The sequence below is a fragment of the Monodelphis domestica genome, chromosome 1, assembly GCF_027887165.1.
Source record: "Monodelphis domestica isolate mMonDom1 chromosome 1, mMonDom1.pri, whole genome shotgun sequence".
In the NCBI taxonomy this organism is placed as follows: Eukaryota; Metazoa; Chordata; class Mammalia; order Didelphimorphia; family Didelphidae; genus Monodelphis; species Monodelphis domestica.
In genome coordinates this window covers 390,512,272-390,530,636 of record NC_077227.1, presented here as the reverse complement: position 1 = coordinate 390,530,636, position 18,365 = coordinate 390,512,272, and the positions used below count along the sequence as shown (strand labels likewise).

General features: G+C 42.2%; 3 protein-coding genes and 1 long non-coding RNA gene across 8 annotated transcripts in view; 1 reads left to right on the top strand and 3 right to left on the bottom strand.

The window, feature by feature from the left end:
- LOC103092468 (uncharacterized) overlaps positions 1 to 3,246 on the bottom strand; it is a 30,842-nt gene extending 27,596 nt beyond the window's left edge. The window contains exons 1-2 of the long non-coding RNA XR_457932.3: positions 2,701 to 3,246; positions 970 to 1,047 (exon numbers count right to left, since the gene is read on the bottom strand). This is a non-coding gene — a long non-coding RNA (uncharacterized LOC103092468). The remainder of the gene's footprint in view (positions 1 to 969; positions 1,048 to 2,700) is intronic.
- The window catches only part of HNRNPAB (heterogeneous nuclear ribonucleoprotein A/B), an 80,321-nt gene extending 75,961 nt beyond the window's left edge, over positions 1 to 4,360 (bottom strand). For 2 of the 4 annotated variants that reach the window (XM_056811708.1, XM_056811710.1), the window contains exon 1: positions 3,255 to 3,389. In XM_056811708.1, the coding sequence (XP_056667686.1) occupies positions 3,255 to 3,283 (29 nt within the window). In that variant the 5' untranslated portion in view covers positions 3,284 to 3,389. Of the gene's footprint in view, positions 1 to 3,254; positions 3,390 to 4,276 lie in introns of those variants that run through there. The other 2 variants (XM_056811711.1, XM_056811709.1) reach the window with 2 other exon arrangements.
- A 130-nt stretch (positions 4,361 to 4,490) lies between these two features.
- Positions 4,491 to 6,942, top strand: NHP2 (NHP2 ribonucleoprotein). Its single transcript, XM_001371133.4, has 4 exons — positions 4,491 to 4,771; positions 4,976 to 5,045; positions 6,233 to 6,338; positions 6,595 to 6,942. The coding sequence occupies exons 1-4, from the start codon at positions 4,609 to 4,611 to the stop codon at positions 6,718 to 6,720; spliced, it is 465 nt and encodes a 154-aa protein (XP_001371170.1). The 5' UTR covers positions 4,491 to 4,608; the 3' UTR covers positions 6,721 to 6,942.
- A 1,758-nt stretch (positions 6,943 to 8,700) lies between these two features.
- On the bottom strand, positions 8,701 to 17,001 carry RMND5B (required for meiotic nuclear division 5 homolog B). Of its 2 annotated transcripts, XM_007474160.3 has the most exons (11): positions 16,956 to 17,001; positions 16,430 to 16,480; positions 15,240 to 15,393; positions 13,014 to 13,159; positions 12,545 to 12,685; positions 12,184 to 12,284; positions 11,503 to 11,669; positions 10,860 to 11,025; positions 10,219 to 10,321; positions 9,980 to 10,134; positions 8,701 to 9,409 (listed from the first exon to the last, which is right to left on the bottom strand). In XM_007474160.3, exons 2-11 carry the CDS (start codon positions 16,460 to 16,462, stop codon positions 9,346 to 9,348), a joined length of 1,230 nt encoding a protein of 409 aa, XP_007474222.1. In that variant the 5' UTR covers positions 16,463 to 16,480; positions 16,956 to 17,001; the 3' UTR covers positions 8,701 to 9,345. The 2 variants fall into 2 exon arrangements, with proteins under 2 accessions (XP_007474222.1, XP_001371142.1); XM_001371105.4 differs by lacking the exon at positions 16,430 to 16,480 and having other exon boundaries at positions 16,956 to 16,997.
- Positions 17,002 to 18,365: the final 1,364 nt, after the last annotated feature.

Sequence of the window (18,365 nt, the reverse complement as noted above, 5' to 3'; positions counted from 1 at the left end):
ATTTAAGATATAAAATTATATCATTATATATATGATATTTTCCAGTTCTCTAATTATTTTCTATGCCTAAGTTTTGATTCCCCAGTAAGATAATATAAAAGGTTCTTTGGCACAAATATCAAGTCCATCTCTTGACCCAGAGTGCCAAGAATTCAGTAATTTGATTAAGTTGGGTCATCTAATTTTATTAAGAGAATTCATCACCATCATATACCACAGTTTGTTCAGTCATACACAAATAATTGCAAATTGAGGGATGTCCATCAATTGGGGAATGGCTGAACAAATTGTGTATTATGATGGTGATGAATTACTATTGTGCTCTAAGAAATGATGAACAGGATGATTTCAGAAAGAGCTGGAAAGACCTACATGAAAGAAGCATTGTACACAGTAACAGCAATATTGTGGAACAATCAACTATGAAAGACTTAACTACTCTCAGCAATACAATGATCCAGGACAATTCTGAGAGTCTTATAACAAAGAATGCCATCCACCTCCAGTGAAAGAACTGCTGGAGTCAGAATGCAGATCAAAGCATATTATTTTTTACTTTAGGTTTTTGTGTGTTTTTATTTTAGGGTTTTGGTTCTATATGATTATTCTCTTAAGGGAATGAACAATATGGAATTTGCAGGATAGTACATGTATGATCAAATTGCTTGCTATCTCTGGGATGGGGGATGGAAGGGAGAAAGGGAGACAATTTGGATGATATAGCTTCAGAGAACTCATGTGGAAAATTATTTTTTTGCATGTTGTGGGTAAAATAAAATATCTTTACAAAAAAGAGACAGTTATACAAAGAATACTGATTTGAGTCATAAGATCTGGGTCTGAGTGCCCCCCAAAAGACATTCTGATACCAAAGATGGACAAATTTCCATAGCAAACCCCTATATAAGCATCCAAAAGTCTGTATTTACAAATCAAGAAATTATTTTGCTTGAATATTCATTTACATACATAAGTCATTTTTAGTCTGTCACGCATTAGATGAGCTCTTCATTTTCCTTATTTGAAGATACTGCCTACTTCAAAAGTCTGTTGGGAAGATTAAATGAAAATGCATGTGAAATGTTTTGTAAACTACACAATTCTGTACACCTGAGCTATTATTGCCATCCTATCAGGCTTCCAAAAATCTTTCCCCTCATCCTCATTAAAGTTTATTACCATAATAATAAGTAATAAGGAACTAGCGGAGGTAATCCTGAGTTCATTAAAGGTATGGCAACAGGGTTCATGCCTCTGGTATGTCATACCAGACTATATATGTTAAGCATCCACCAAGCTAACTGGAGAAGGTCTCAAGATTAGGATGTGCTGATCTATTACCAGATGAATGAATTTTTTCAGTCATATCAGTTCATTAAAATTGTCCAAAATATTGTACTACTTATAAAAAATACTTATACAAAAATATTCATAGCAGCTCTTTTAGTTGTGGCAAAGAATTGGAAATTGAGGGGAAATCAAACAATTGGGGAATGGCTGAACAAAAGCAGTACATGTTGGTGATGGATTACTATTGTGCTATAAGAAATTATAAGCCAGATGATTTCAGAAAAAGCTAGAAAGATCAGCAGAAACTGCTGTAGAGTGAAATAAGCAGAACTGGGAGAACACTGTACATATTAACAACTATATTGTACTATGATCAACTGTGAAAACTTGGCTACTCTCAGCAATGCAATGATCCAGGACAATCCTGAAAGACATGACAGGGAATGCTATCCACCTCCAGAGAAAGAATTGTTGGAGTCATCTTTCACATTGGTGTGTTTATGATTTTATTTTGGGGTCTCAGTTATGCATGAGTCTTCTCTATTAATAATGACCAATACAGAAGTGTGTTTTGCATAACAATAAACATAAATTTTTTTAAAAGTTTATCCAAAGTTGGCGGTGGTTTTGATCTGTACTGGCAGAAGTACTGATACTCATGGCAGCTGGGGGCTGCAGAGATAGAGCATCTGGCCTGGAGTCAGGAAGACCCAAGTTCAAATCTTAATTCAGACCCTTTACTAGCTAGGTGACCCTAGGCAAGTCATTTAACTCCGCCTCTATAAAAAGAGCTAGAAAAGGAAATGGCAAACCACTCCAATATCTTTGCCAAAAAAAAACTCCAAATGAAGTCACAAAGAATTGGACATGACTGAACAATAACTCACACCCTGGAAGTACCAGATATTTTAATTACTGAATTACCAATACATATCATCATTCCCAAAATCCTCTAGGAATGTACTTTCTAAACAGTATAAGGAGCTCTCCTCCCCCCACCCCACCCCGGTCAAAAAGGACATTCTGATACCAAAGATGGGCAAATTTCCATAGCAAACACCTATATTAGCATCCTGAAGTCTGATCTTATAAATCAGGAGATTATTTTGCCTGAATATTCATTTACATAACAGTCATTTTGGATAAATTAAAGAGATAAGCAAAAGCAGGAAATAAATTACACCATCATGCAGTTAAAAGTAGGAAACTCGAAAATGACAGTCTTTGCCCCAACCTTCATTTCTTTGCTTTCCCTATTTTTCTTTTCCTATCTAACTTAGCCTCAGGCTAATAGCTGCAGACTTTTAGCTTATTTAACAAAAACAAAGTCAAAGAGACAGACCCCCTCTCATCTTGTACTCAGTTCAGCTCAACTCACTACTGCAGAAGCTATTATGTGGCAGGCACTACCTCATAGGCTGCATGTTTTGTGACCTCTTCTACAAGGCCGACTGGATGAATATGTGAAGAACAGCTCAGCTTTCCGATATATGACAAATTAATCCACCTTCATCTTTCCTATCATTGTTTCTTTAGTCATTTGAGCTAGTAAATAGTGTTTTACAATTCCCTTTTAACTAGGTGGTTATTGTTACCCTTCTTTGGGGAAGGCGAATAAGGAAGCGTCACAGGTGCAATGTGATTTCATAGTTTTACAGAGGAGTCTAGGTGGTCAGCTAACCCAACCTCACTCCCCTTCAGAAGTTCTCTACATCTCCCCAGTGGGGAGGGGAGAAAGGATCATCCAGTCTCATAAGTTTTTCAGTCTAATACGTAAACGGCAACTCAATACTTCCATAGGCGGTTCGTTTCATATTGACACATCATTAATTGGCATCACAGTCTATAGAGATGATCAGAAAGCATCTTGTGAAACTCTGATCTTACAGATGAGAAAATTGAAGCACAAAAAAACACGGTCAAACAATAAACGACAAAGCCGAGAATGGAGCAACATGACTTACCCAAAGGTGAAAAAAAGTGCGAAGAGCATTTTTTATTAGTCTTGACCCGAAGACGCAACCCCTTCCAGGTAGGGGGAAAAAAAACATTGAAGCGTTTTCCTTAGAGACTGAAAAACCACAAAAAGCCAAGTGGACCTGGAAACTTCCCATTGAGGTCCGGGGACAAAACCAGGGGCGCAGACGGCAGAAAGCTGGGATGCCCCATATTCTCAATCAATCCTAGGCAGTCCAGTAGCCTCCGGACTCCGGCCGGGAAAGGAGGAAGCCCAGGGCTCCAGAAACAGCCGGGCAAGCCCAGCAATGCAGAGGCGCCCTGAGTATTTCTAGAGGCAAGCCCATCCTGTCCTGAGAGCAGGGGGTTCCAAGAAGAGGCTAAGTAGACATGGAGGGAAAGAGTTGTCATCTCCCAGAGGCCCAGCTCAGTAAGGCTGAGGAAGGCAGAAGATAGCCTCAGCTGGACCCAGGGATGTCTCGTAGCGGATTCTCCGCAAACACCGCGCGGCGTGGACTCCAACTACAGCCAGGTCCCATCCCCTTCGGGCCCCGCCCTCTACTGCCTCCGGGCCTTTTCCCTCTCCAGTCACTGGTTGCTAGCTCCGCCCCTTCCAGAACCCCACCCCTATCGCCTCAGGCCCTATCCAGCCACAGTCATTACCCGATAGCTCCGCCCCTTACAGGACCCCGCCCCTAACCCTTCAGGCCCTCCCCTCCCCAGGCACCGCCTCCTCTGTGCGGCCGACCCTATCCCTTTCCTCCTCCATGCTTAATATCATGGCAAAGGAGACGCGCCGCTTCAGGTCTACTTTCCTCTGTAGGCCCAGAGCCCAGGCCCCTGCCCGACCGAAAGCTCCGGCCCTAGCCTTCCTGGCTCCTAGAATGGCGTTTTTTCCTCTCAACGGTCCCGACCCAAGCACTGCTCCGCAATTTTTTCCAACCCTTTTCACTGCTCCACAACTAGAACCATTTCCTGATACTTTACTACTGACCACCCCATTCCCTCCTCGTAGGGTTCCACCTCCTACCCAGGCCTCTGGCCCCGCCTCCGGGTTATTTGAGCTTCGGAGCTCCGCCCTCTTCTTCTTCTTGCCTTTGAGCTCCAGCCCTCTGTCACAGCCGCGAGATCCAGACGTTTCCACTATTGGTTGAGACTGGGGAGGAGGCGGGAACTTCCCTGGGCCTTGCTTCCGATTGCCTGGATACATTGACCTCGCCGAGTTCGTCCAGGCCTCCGCCACATGACCCGGAAATTGTTCTTTTGGTGGCTCGCGTAGCCTTGCTTCTGGACTTTAGGAAGCCTCGTAAGCCTCGTGAACTTCGGAAGTTTGGGATCTCAGTGACCATAAGTGCTGCCAAGATGACTAAAGTAAAGAGGGAAGTGGAGGAGTCGGAGGCAGCGCCGGAGACTTCCGCGGAACCTGAACGCACGTACGAGGAGATGCTGGCGAACCTGAACCCAATCGCGCAGCCCCTGGCGTCCCGCCGTTTAACGCGGAAGCTGTACAAATGCATCAAGAAAGGTGCCGGGGGAGCGCGGAATTTGCTGCGTTGGGAGAAAGTGGATGAGGCTGGGGAAAGGAAAGAAAGCTGGAGAAAGGGAAGATAGGAGGGGAAGTAGGGACCAGAAGTTGGGGAGGAGTGGGGTTAGGAAAGGAGGTCGGGCTGCAGGCGGAGAGACCGGACAGGAGCCTCAGGCTCAGAACTGACTCTTCCCATCCTTCCAGCCGTGAAGCAAAAGCAGATTCGACGAGGCGTGAAGGAAGTTCAGAAATTCCTTAACAAAGGAGAAAAGGGGTAAGAGCTGAGGACATGACATTAAGTACTAATCGTAATAAAAGTTAACAGTTGTGTAGGACCTTAAAATTTGCAAAGATCTTTGCATATATTATTTCATTTGAGCTTCACAACTTTGAGTAGGTGCTATTATTTCTTCTAAAGTTAAATGATTTACTTTGAGTGCCACAGTTAGTATCTGATGCAGGATTTACTGTCTTGTTATCAGCAGTTTGTTCAATCACTGCCTGGCACTTCTCTTACGGTCTTTCTTACCAAAATAAGGTTTGTTTAACAATAGTGCATTCCACCTAGTAAGTAAATGAACCCTTTCTTCTATCAAATATTCATTGAATATCTATTATGTGAGAGACACAGATGAGTAAGTCATGAGAGGTGACTCCTCGATTAATGGAGTGATGGTAAAACTTAAAAGAGACCAAGTGCCCAAACTGCCACCCTCACTGCTGTGTTCCAGCTACCCCTTTACCCCAGACTGGGGAGGGAGGAAGCACTTCCATTGGGCTGTTGGGCAGAGGAGCAAGTAAAGTGAAAAATGTCCACAGGTTGGGTGGAGAGGAGCAGCTCCCGCCAGCCACTAGAGACTAGTGGATACTGCTGGATCCATTAACCAAGACTACCTGATTTCAAATTTCACTTTAATACTTAACTAGCTTGTGACTTTGAACAAGTTAGTTATTCTCGTGTCCAGGGTTTTGTTATTGTTGTTCATTGGGGATGGGGGATTATGGGAAGGACAAACTTTTTTTTTTTTAATATACATTGGGAATAGATCAATAATACTGCCAAACAGTGGAACAGGATGGGTTTCCCAACACCTCTCCTTTCACTGTAGATGGATAAAGATGTTTCCCATCTGTAAAAGAGAAGGTAACCCCTCACATTGAAATTTCAACCAGAGAGGCCCTTAGTACATTTAGCCCAACCCCTGAATTTCACAAAGAAAAAACTTGAGAGCCAGAAAGGGGACTTGTTCAAGGTTTCCCAAAAGTCAGGGCTAAAGCTGGAACCTTTAGCCAGGTGTTCTGGCTGACTCTTCAGTGCTTTTTTCACAAGCATAATATCCAGTATTTACCCACTCTGTCTCTCCCTTAAAAAAAAAAAAAAAACTTTTTGACCAGAAAAACTTTAGGGTCACATTTTCATTCTAAAAGGAAATAAAAACAAATGATTTATTTCATTTTCAGCATTATGGTTTTGGCTGGGGACACACTACCCATTGAGGTATACTGCCATCTACCCATCATGTGTGAGGATCTGAGCATGCCTTATGCCTATGTTCCCTCAAAAACGGTAAGGACTTTTTTAATAGGCATTGTCTGCAGTATTCACTGTTCTAGCAGTCTAAAAGTACTTTTACATAGTATTTTAGAGGTAGGAATAGAATAAAATTGATACCATTTCTCAGGCTCAGTCCTGATAAACTTATTCCTGAACCCCTAAAAAGGCATTTCAGAATCCCCACAATCATTATTTGAAATTATTTAGCATGTAATGACCTTCTTAAAAATAAATCAACCAGTCCTTTCATTTATTTCCCCCTTTACAGGATCTGGGAGCAGCTGCTGGCTCTAAGCGCCCAACATGTGTGATCATGATAAAGCCACATGAGGACTACCAAGCTACATATGATGAGTGCCTGGAAGAAGTAGAGTCTCTTCCTGTTCCCTTGTAAAGAACAGTAATGTGATGTTGGTGATTATTTAGAAGACCCTTTTTGATTTGGCAAAATGCAGTTATGCCTTCAAGGGGCAGGTACCCCTCCATCTTCTCGCCAGCATTCCCAGACATTTTTTTATATTACCTCAAATACTAATTTCATTAAACTTTGGGCCAGTGGTATCATGGTTGTCAAGGCTATGTCACTAAGCAGTTGAAATAAAGTTTTAAAAAGTAACTCCTAGTGGTTTGTTGGGGGGAGGTAGGAAGACTCTGGTTTAATGTTTAATATTGGGTTTTTTTTTTTTTAAATACGTTAACAAATGGAACCCTGGCTCCTGAAGAGGGAAATAGCTGACATACCATTGTGAAAGACTAATGGAATTCTTGACTCCACCATCCACCACTAAAATGAGCAAACCGTAGAGTAAGGCCTCTGTCTCTCACACTAAGTGTGAGAGATCTGATATCCAGAGTCTTACTCAAACTAGTGCCTGCCCCACCTCCATTCCATTTTTCTCCTTGCCATAGGGGTCCCAAATAATGCTGCCCAACATTAGGTTCAAGACTTACCTACACACCTCACACCTAGCAGAATGGTTAACATGACAGCAATGGAAAGTAATGAATGTTGGAGGGGATGTGACAAAGTTGGGACATTAATGCATTGCTGGTGGAGTTGTGAATTGATCCAACCCTTCTGGAGAGCATTTTGGAACTATACCCAAAGGGCTCTAAAAGACTGCCCTTTGAACCAGCCATAGCACTGCTGGGCTTGTACCCCAAAGAGATAAGGAAAAAGATCTGTACAAGAATATTCATAGCTGCACTCTTTGTGGTGGCAAAAAACTGGAAAATGAAGGGATGCCCTCCAATTGGTGAATGGCTGAACAAATTGTGGTATGTTGGTGATGGAATACTATTATTGTGCTCAAAGGAATAATAAAGTGAAGGAATTCCATGGGGACTGGAACAACCTCCAGGAAGTGATGCAGAGTGAGAGGAGCAGAACCAGGAGAACATCGTGCACAGAGACTGGATACACTGTGGTACAACCAAATATAATGGACTTCTCCATTAGTGGCAATGCAGTGATCCTGAACAACTCGGGAATTTATGAGAAAGAACACTATCTACATTCAGAGGAAAAACTGGGAATAGAAATACAAGAAAAACAACTGCTTGATTACATGGGTTGATAGGAATATGATTGGGGGTATAGATTCCAGATGATCATCCTAGTGTAAACATCAACAACACGAAAAAGTTTTTGACCAAAGCCACATGTAAAACCCAGTGGAATTGCACTTCAGTTGCGGGAGGGGAGGGAAAGAATATGATTCTTGTAACCAAGGAATAATGTTCTAAATTGACTAATTAAATACAACTTAAAAAAGGAAAAAAAAAGACTTACCTACACAGCTTGAAATATTTTTAGACCTAAGTCATAGTAAATGTAGCAATTGTTGACAGCATTGTGTTACCTTGCTGGATACCAACTTTGTTGTTTAAAATCATTTCACCTAGGGCAGTTTGGTGGCTTAGTGGACTGAGAACCAGGCCTAGAGATAGGAAGTCCTGTGTTCATATCTGGTTTCACACACTTCCTAGCTGTGTCATCCTGGCAAGTCACTTAATCCCAGTTGTCTAGCTCTTACCACTCTGCTGCTTTGGAATCAATACTTAGTATTGATTCTAAAACAATGTAAAGGTTTTTTAAAAAGCATGTCACCTGATACTTTTACATAAAGCTAATCTGAAGTGCCTTCCAAGGAAGAAAAGGTTCACCAAAGGAGCTTGCTTGTAAATCCCTTCTGCCCCACAAAATTGAGTTCTTATTGCTGGTATTTTTTTGCTAAAAGTTTTTCTTCTTTTAGCTTTATTGATACTTTTGATTTTTCTTAAAACAGATGTGAAGCAGCCATTGGTTCCAGCATCAAAACTACTCCCTGCATCCTCTAATCTATTAAGTAAAATGCAAAGATAGAGCAATTACAGAGAAGGGAAGTGATTTATTTGTTCAAAGTTATAAAACAGCTGCATCCAAGTCTAACTAGGCTATTTACATTGTAAAACTGGTAAATACAATTGAAACACTGTACAGTAGTAAGTGGCTAGCACCACACCTGGGCTGGCCTATAGGAGGTTGGGAGAGCTAGATCTAGATATACGAACCGCAGTGCAAGATGACAGAAGGGGAAGGAGGGTGGAAATATATCTTCTTGTTATACATTTGTTGCTACATTCAATAGACACTAAGCAAAACAACTGGCACAAGAGTGCAAATAAGATATGTGGGCTTGGGAAAGGGGAATGGAACAAGAGGCTCTGGAGCAGGGATTGTGTCTGTGCCCAACCTGCAGCCATCCACCAGAGTTCAGTTCTCTGCTTAGCAGACAACCAGAGTGAAGAAACACCCCCCAGACCACAAATCTTCCTTTGTGACACAGATGTTTTGGGGCTAACAAAAAGACCTTGCCTCCCCAATTCTCCTATGGAGTGCTGTTCTCAGCCAGGTTCTCAAACACCACAAAAGGGGCTATCACAGCATGTCCATCCCTGGGTCTCATCTACCCTACAAAAGACCAGCTAAGACATGTTGGGAAAGCCCCTTCTACGAAATGTGCTGACCGCCTTGTTATCAGAATATGATACGTTTGCCATCAGCTGGGTTCTGCTCCATGGGGCAGTAAGGGCATTTCAGTCTGAGAAGAGAAGAAAGTAGCCAAGGTTCAGAGACCAGAAAGAGAAAGAACACATTTATCAGAATTGCAGATGACCCCTACTGCCTAACTATCTTTCTACCTTTTAAGTGTGTCCCCATCTCCAAACCAGCCTCTCCTAATGCTCTGTTCTGGTATTACTCCTTTATTCAAAAACAGGCAAGGAAAGCCTACAAAACTATAACCCTAGCACTCAATTCCCTCCATAATCTGGTTATAGCCTACTCTTTTAGCTTTTATCTCCTACTACTTTACCTTCCCATATTTTATAGGACAGATATACTCCTACTCCAACTGCCTGCTGAAACCCAGATGGAAGGAATCTATCTCCTTGAATTTTTCATAGCTTGTTGCCTAGACCTCTCACTCTGTATCACAATGGTTGATGCACTTGTCCTTCCCCTATTAGATTATAAAGCCTTTTAAGAATAGGGCCTATGTCACATTTAATCCTCAGTGCCTGACCTAGGGCTTTGAAGTATATTTATTCAGCACTTGCTATCTAACACATAGATAAGTCCATGTTCCCAGAGAAGGCAAAATAAAACTTACTTTCCTCCATTGATGAGTTTGTTGAGGGCATCCCTAGAGATAACATGACCACAAATAAGTTTGATAGGTGGATTGGAATCTGAAGTTTGCTGGCGAAGGATGGGGCAGGCAAACACAGAATGGTACCAGCACTTCATGCCCAATTCAATCTCTATCTGTTGAGAAAAGGCAGCACTGAGCTCCATCCCCCTCTAATCCCCCCCATAGCTGCCACCCTATTAAGGCCAGCCAGAACTTACAGGCAGCTCATCCTTGTGGCTCCAGACTCCCGTGCACTGTCTCTGCTCAATCACCGCTTTGATGTTCATTAACACGGGCAGTGCCACACAACCAGAGGCAAAGCTGCAGAAAGGAAAGAGCTTAGTGCCCTGAGTCACAAGACCTAAGTTTGAATTCCAGCTTTGCCACCTACTGGCTGGGTGATCTTGGGCAAGTCACTTCCCCTCTGAGCCTCATTTTCCTCTAAAATGAGGGAATTGACAAAAGAACAAGACACACAATGACAATATAAATTAAAAGATCCCTACAAGGAAGCCAAATAGTACCTGAAAAACCACTGAAGATTAAAAAATAGACCCCTCCAAAGGAGTAAGGTCAAGGATAAGCAGAACAAAATACTGCGTACAATGTCCAATGCAATTACTATATGAGATGTTTTTTGCTTAAATCATTTTTGTAATGAAGTAGGATTCAATTTGGAGAGTAAAAACAAGACATCAACAAAATAGCTTTTTTTTTTAAAGAGGGAATCAATTCCAGCTCTAAATTCTATGTAAATCTATGGTCCTCTGGTCTCTTTAGAAAGGGAATCCCAGGTCCTGTTATTACCCAAAAGGCTGGGCTTTCCTCTCTCACTTGTCCCCAAGGGACTGAGCTATACCTGACACTGAGGGGGGACTCCACGGATAGTCCAAGAAGAGCACAGGCATCTCGAGTAAAGGTCTCACAGATCTCTGCCCAGTGACTATTGTCCAAGAGGTGACAGTAGGGAGACTTCTCAATGCCCAAGCGGAGATATACAAGGCTTCCCATCATCACCTGGATCTCTGCAAAGCAATACACAGGCAGCTCAGGAAGTGGCCAGGAATGCTGGGAGCCTGACCAGCACCAAACTTACATACAAGAGCCTCTTCTTTACACCAAGTCCTAGGTTCATAGGGTTTAGAGCTGGAAGAGAATTTAATCCATCTCCCTCATTTTCAAACCCAGAGATGTTGTGACTTTCCCAAGGTCATACAGGTAGTAAGTGGCAAAGGTGGTATTTGAACCCAGGTTCTCTTGATTCCAAATATAATATTTCCACTATACCATACAGCTTCTAAATCCCTAGATAGAGGTAAATCCTAATTATTTTAATGGAGTAGAAAATTAAATGGAACAAGTTAATTAAGGGGAATCCGGCATTCCTGTCACTCTAAGATCTATTCAGAAAGTCAGGAGCTAATTTCCAGAGGAATCTGGACCCACCAGTCATGCTTACTCCATGCTGGGTTCTTGGTACCCTATATCCCTAGCACTCTCACCCCGTTGATGCAGCCGTGCAAAGGGCTGGAAATGTCGTGCATAGTTCAGGGCTTCCAGCTGTTTCTCAGGGCCCCCTGCCAGGAGACGGATGAAGTGCAGTCGGTGCAACTTAAACTCCAGAGAACTATTCAGCTCCAGCAGGCGCTGCCGGTTTGAAATGGCCCAGCTGGGAAGGAGAGATAGGTTATACCTCAATACTCAGCTGAGTCCCAGAGGGAATACCCTGAACTCCATATCTTGTCATTGAGATGATAGCTATAACCCAGGAAAGAATAAATAACAAAAAGATGAGGCCTTTGCCAAATAAGTGTATCACACAAAGAAGAAGGAGATTGTGATTTAAAGTATTATGGTAAAATAGTAAGATAAAGATAACAGGCATGTTACCTGCATTAAAGATAACAGGCATGCCATCTGTATTCAGTGACAATGTCCTGGATGTTGAGCGGCAAAAGTAGGAAGATGTTTACAAAGTACTATCCTTCAGGCATAATACAAGCTCAGAAAGATTAGGTGACAGACCCAGACAGAGCTAGAGAGTTGGCTTTCTAAGAGCTGGTATCCAAACCTAGTTTATAATCTTCCAAATATAAAGCCAGGACTCTTTCTAAAGATGTCTTAGTGCTCTAATCCCCAACCAAGAGTCTACAAGCCCCACATAACCCTTTCTGCCTCCATACTCTAACGCTGGTCGAAGGTCTTGTTCATGCAAAGCTTCCAGGATCCGATTCAGTTCTAGGAAAGGTTGCTTAAAATCCAAGTCCACATTCAGAGTTGATTCCTGGAGAGAAACACATCACATCAGGGGCATATATAACCTTCCATGCATTCTGTATGTTAGATGCAGAGATGCAGATAAGTTTGGGGGGTGGTGGGGTACATTTAAAGCCCAAGTTCCAATAAGACTCTATCATGTGCCATTGACTTGATTTCTACTTCTATGCCCAACCATGTCATTCCTCTCTCATCTATAGCCTCAAATCTGTTCCAATCCAAATTAACTGATAGGACGGAATGCATAGCTTAAGAAGCCTTCAGTACCTGACACAATTCCTCAGCAACATTCAGCATGCCCTGCTGGTACAGGTGCTCCACAATTGCCATCTGCAAAATCTGCTGCTGCTTCTCTCGAGAGTCCCACACAGTATCAGAGACCACACCACAAATCTCAGCATCAAAATTCTGATAACAAGGAGAGGACAGAGTCTGTTGGATCCTCTCAGTCACACAGACTTTCCCTTTACTAACAGAATCAACAACACTCTCATTTCTTATCTTATGCTCCCACAAATTCTAAGAACTCCAAACCCTTCAACCCCAAGTATAACAGAAAGAGCAACTTAAATCCACTGAGGAAAGGAGACTTTCATAATCAAACTCTGAACCAGGCCTTTCTTTCATCTTATTCACTCTAACATTTGAGAAACCTTTCTTGCATTCCTGTTGTGTGTACCTCCTACTACAAATGATGACCTGGCCAACTGAGCTTTAAGGAAAAATCAATGCTTACCCTGTCAATTGCTTTGCCCACTCGGGAAACACTGCTGTGAATGTCCTTATGGTCTGATGCAAGTTTCTGCACTGTATCCTTGATTTTCCTGCAGCACTGGGACATCACGACAGAAAGGGTGGCTGAGAGAGGTGTCCCCTGAAGAGCTACAGGGCAAAAGCAGGATTAAGTCAGGGTATCATTCCAGAAGGAATGAACAGAACCACAAAGAGACCCCAGGCAGATCTGCACTTACAGAGGTCACTGTCCTTATTCCCTGCCTGAAATGGAAGTTTTGCTATCTTTCTTGTCTATCTGATCAGCCTGCTAAAACCTCTTCATGATGCAAAGGGGAAAGTAATGAATGAAACAAAATGGGTCTAATGTTAGTAAACTTGTGAAGAAGCTTCAAAGGAGTAGAATACACTGGATAAAGCTGCCTTTTAATTCCTACCAACCAACATTCACTTTGCATCTGCTACAAGCATTGAAGTCCATAAGACCCAAGTCCTTATGGAAGAACAGAGAAGTAAGAAAAATGGCAATTGTGTAGTGAAGAAAACAGTGGATTTGGAATTGAAGGGTCTAATTCAAAGTCTATTGCTGACAGTTGCCAAAAGCAAGTCATTTTACTTCACTATGCATATTTTCTCACCTTTAAAACAAATATACTTGTACTACCTATCACACAGGAATACTGGAAAGAAAACTGCAAGAGACAGTGTGGTTCAGTGGAAAGTATAATAGATTTGAAGTTAGAAGACCTGAGTTTAAATCCTACCATTAGACAATGTTTTAATGCCTCTTGGGGGAAAAATCTGTTGGTCTCAATTTTCTATCTGTAAAATGAGGAAATTGGACCATATGACCTATAAAATTTCTTTCTGGCTCTAAATCTATGGATTCTAGGATCTCTATGTAAACTTCAAAGTACCTCTGAAATGATTTATTTATGTTATTTTCATATAGTAGCTGTGAAGGACTTCTAGTCGAGGCAAGAAAACAAGGAAGGTCCAAAAAATAACCCTGAAATCCTGGGGAAATGCCATAAAACACAAGTAAAAGAAGAACAATCAGAAAGTGAATTGTTATTTACCCTTCTGGATCTTCACGAAGCAAAAATATAGCAATCTGATTTAATTATGATACTTATTATACAGTCAGTATATTAGAAGGGTTTAAAACAAAGTGCTACATTAGGCTAAAGGCAGGAAAAGCAGGAAGACATCTTAGAGAAGGATGAATTTGAATTAGGCTTTTAATAGATGAGTAGAAGTCCAAAAGACAAGAGGGGGAGGTGAACCATTCCAGACAAGGGAAATAGTGTGAGCAAAAGAAAGAAGTTAATATGAGACAAGTCTGGAAAAATAGTATCTCCAGAACGTGAAAGACCTTGAGGAAGGGAAAAAATACATAAACTTTACTAGGTAAGCAATGGAGATTTCTGAACAAAGGCATGGAAAAATAATATCTATGCATAAATATTATTCTATATGAAAGAGAGATTATAGAGGGTAAGACTTGTTAGGAGATCATCACAACAGTCTAGGTAGGCAGAGACAGTGGGAATAGTGATGTCATAGAAGTAGAATTAACAGTCAGTAACTAATTGCATCTAAGAGGTAAGCAAAAGAGAAAAACCAAAAATATCATCCTGTGATTGCAAAAATTAGAGAAATAGTGAAGGGTGAAACCACTGACAAAAAAGGGTGAAATAAGAAGGAAAAGTGGATTTAAGGAGAAAGACAAAACTAGTTTTGGAGGTGTTGAATTTGAAGTGGCAGTGGAACTAAGTGGCAAATTTTTCATAGTGAGTTGGAAAGAAAATCATTTGCAAATCTTTAAATACTATGTAAATAAGTCATTTTCACTAAAAGAAGGTGTGTTCAAATCAATGTTTTAGATATATATGAACAATTATTATTACTGACCAGAGATAGAAATACAAATGTGAAATTAAATAGACCCATTGGCCAATCTTAAAGAGCTACTACATTCTCTTTTGCTCCTATATGATTCTCAGCTGTAAGCATACTGATATACTGCTTCCTTCAAGTGCCCTGATAACTTCAGAATAGTTAAGTTGGGCTCAGTCAAATCCCCTTTGGGACACAGGTATTTGGTCTCAGGAAAACAACCTCTTCACTGGCCTCTGGCCCACAACACTTCATAGCCTTAATCAACTAGCAAGTATTTACTGAAAACATAACTTTCATAATGGCAGCCAAGGGCTGTGAAAGTGGTTACCTGCGCTGGTGAGTTCCTCCCGTAGCTGACTCACATAGTGCAGCAGCTCCTCTAAGCTCTTCTCACAATGCTGCCCATAACTTAAGAATTTCTGCAGAACTTTGTCAAGTTCTCGCTCCACACATGCACACTGCTCCATTTCTGGGCCTCCAACCTAAAAAAAGCATCAATGGTTCAATTAAAAAAACCAAAACATTTACTAAAAACACAACATATTGGGAGCTGAGAATATAAAAACAATCCATAGTCTAGCATAAAGGATCTTGGACTTCCAGTACACTCTAGTGCCATATGTCTTTCAAAGTTTCCCTTCTAGAATCTAAACTCTTCACCCACTCATGACATGACCCCAAACAACCTCTTACCCAAACATGAACCCCTCAGCTTCTATTATGAAGAACCTTTTCAATCTGATATAATACACCACCATTTCTTAAACAGTATTTAATGTGATAGGCACATCATAAATGCTTCTGAATAAATAACTCAAATAGCTCTTTTCTATAGCTCTTTAAAGTTTGTATAACAATCACTCCTACAAATAAGTACAGTTGCTATTATCTACACTTTACAACTGAGGAAACAGGTAAAGTACATGATCATGAAGCTAATAATTGTTGGCTTTGGATTTTACACCCAGATCTCTTACTCTACCCTCCACCTGTCACAGAATAACATTTGTCTTCACACAACCTCTCTGCTCCTTCACCTTCTATTCTCAATTACCTCAAAGCCCTGAGCTAACAGTACCAGTCCTGGCTCAGCTTCTAATTCCACCTGTGGCCTTGGGCAATTTCCTTCCCTATTCTTTGGCCTCAATTTTCCCATATTTAAAATGAAGCAGATGAGTCAGATTTCTAAAGTTTCCTTCAGTGCCAAGATCCTGTGACTTTATGACATTCTTCACAATTGTTCCCCACTTCACAATCTCACTCAATGTTTAGCACAGCATTAGGCACATGGTATTTAATAAATGCTTTTTCTTTAATTTATTCATCCATTCATTCATTTCTCATCTATGGCCTTGCAAATTCCCTACTGGGGCTCTTTCTATCTTCACAAACACCCAGACCCTGTCCCTTCTTTATACTTTATCCATGGCAGGCCAGGTCTCCATTCTATCCTCTCTTTGGTCGTGACTATTGGCTGAGGGCGTTATAGGGAGTATGATTTTTGTATCTTTTAAGTACCTGCAAATTTGTTCTGTTAATAGCTTGATTCATCTAAGTTGCACTCAGTAACTTGGAGAGGAAGAGGATGCAAACAAGAGAAAAGGTAAGGAATCTCCCTGGAACACATCTAAAGAACAGACACCTCCTTTTTGCCTTTGGTCACTCCCTGGACCTCAGTTTTCCCAACTACAAAATGTAAAGGTTGAACTCAAGAATCTCTTGAGGTCCCCTCTCAGAGAACAGATAGGCGAAGGTGCGAAGGTCGGAGACAGGAGGCCCCTCCCAACAACGGGGTTCTCGGACACCCAGAGCTCTTGGCGACCGCCGCCAGGCCCTAGGGTCATCCAGAACCGACGCGTACTGCCCAGGTGCCTCCCTTGCTTCGGCCTCCCCTGGTCCTGACTCCCTTGTCCCCAGGCCCCGGGCAGGCCCTCGCCTGCTAGAACCATGAGACCGTCCCTGCCTAAGTGCCCCGCGGCCCCTCTCGTCCGCCTCCTATCCGCCCAGCTCAACCTTCGGGGTCGGGGCCGAAGCTGAAGCTCACCTCAGCCCTGCTCGGCCCCGGCCCGATTCCGGCGCCGCTGTCAGCTCAGAACCGGAAGCAGAGGCGGTTGCTACGACGGCCTCGGACTCGTCCACTGAGGCGGCTTCCGCAGGGGGGTGGTTGGTACTACATACTGAGCATGGAGCCGTCCACCGGAGGCTAGGCGTGGGGGAGGGGGGAAGACTGCTCGGACCCTCCCAAGAGCCGGATAGCCCCTTTCGTGTTCAGAGAAATGGAGTTGGGTCTGGGAGAGTGGGACTAAACCATTTGCACACACCTGGAGGTGGGGATACGACAAAGAAATGAGGAAAATGGACCATTCTGGAGGAAAAGCGGGGTCCAGCCACCCCCAGAAGAGAGATGTGTAGCCATGGCAACCTGGCAGGGGCTGTCCCGCTCCACTTGGGGCTGTGAAAAACCGAAATGATGGGGAGGGGGCGAGGAGAAATTGGGAGAGCAGCTTCCAACCTCCACAGGAAAAAGAGCATCACGTGTGGTCCTGGTTCTTTATCCTCCATCTCCTATCCCATCACCTTTATCCTCCATTCTCCATCCCAGAGCACATTCTGCATCTACTTAAACCATCACATGTCCCCTGTCCCCCAGACACATCCTATCCATCCTCATTTGTTTTCTTCTGATTCTAACCATTTGCCATGTCTTCGAATTCCCACCCCAAGCTCTCTGTTTCTCCAGCCCATGCCGCGTCTACTATCCCGGATGTTCCATCGGCCATTGTATACTCAGTTGGTTTTCTCTTCCATGGTATTTCCTCTGTCTCCAATCAGTTCTATGTTGTTACTGACCACAGTATTTAAACTTTGGAAACTACATGGGAAAGTCATATGAGACATCCTGAATCTGAGACAGGATGGAATTTTTTTTTTGAACCTCCACCACTGACCTAGGAATAATTCATTCAATCCTTCCTATTACATTTTATCATTTACTTTGAACAAGGTCTTGTGCTGAAGCCGAGGATACATATAAAGATAGGTGTGATATGTCACTTCTGTGAAGGAGCTTACAATCTAATACAAGAGGGACACAGATAACTATGGTACAAAAGAGTGAATATGATCAAAGAAGAGTTATAAAGTTTGGAGAGAAATTTGAAGAGAATATCACTTTAATCTGCACTTTGCACACTCCCCAGCTCACAGAGAAACAAAGAGAGGCCAAAAACAAATACAAAAACAGTTTCTGCATTCAAGGAACTCACAGTCTAATGGAGGGGGCTAATATGCAAACAACTATGTACAAACCAAATATATATTGGATAAACTGTAGATAATCAGTAGGGGGAAGACACTAGGATTAAGGGAAATTTATAAAATTTTCTTATAGAAGCTAAGATTCAAGGAAAGCATAAAGTAGAAATGGGGACAGAATTCCAGGCTGGAGGGACAG

Bases quoted from the DNA above. Each gene is read 5' to 3' on its own strand.
- NHP2 (XM_001371133.4), top strand. From the start codon at position 4,609: ATGACTAAAGTAAAGAGGGAAGTGGAGGAGTCGGAGGCAGCGCCGGAG. The intron at 4,772-4,975 runs GTGCCGGGGGAG...CCATCCTTCCAG, and splicing joins GTACAAATGCATCAAGAAAG to CCGTGAAGCAAAAGCAGATT. The intron at 5,046-6,232 runs GTAAGAGCTGAG...TTTCATTTTCAG, and splicing joins CTTAACAAAGGAGAAAAGGG to CATTATGGTTTTGGCTGGGG.
- RMND5B (XM_007474160.3), bottom strand. From the start codon at position 16,462: ATGAATCAAGCTATTAACAGAACAAATTTGCAG. The intron at 12,285-12,544 runs GTACTGAAGGCT...GTTTCTCTCCAG, and splicing joins TTGCTGAGGAATTGTGTCAG to GAATCAACTCTGAATGTGGA. The intron at 9,410-9,979 runs GTAAGTTTTATT...TTCTCTTCTCAG, and splicing joins AAACTCATCAATGGAGGAAA to ACTGAAATGCCCTTACTGCC.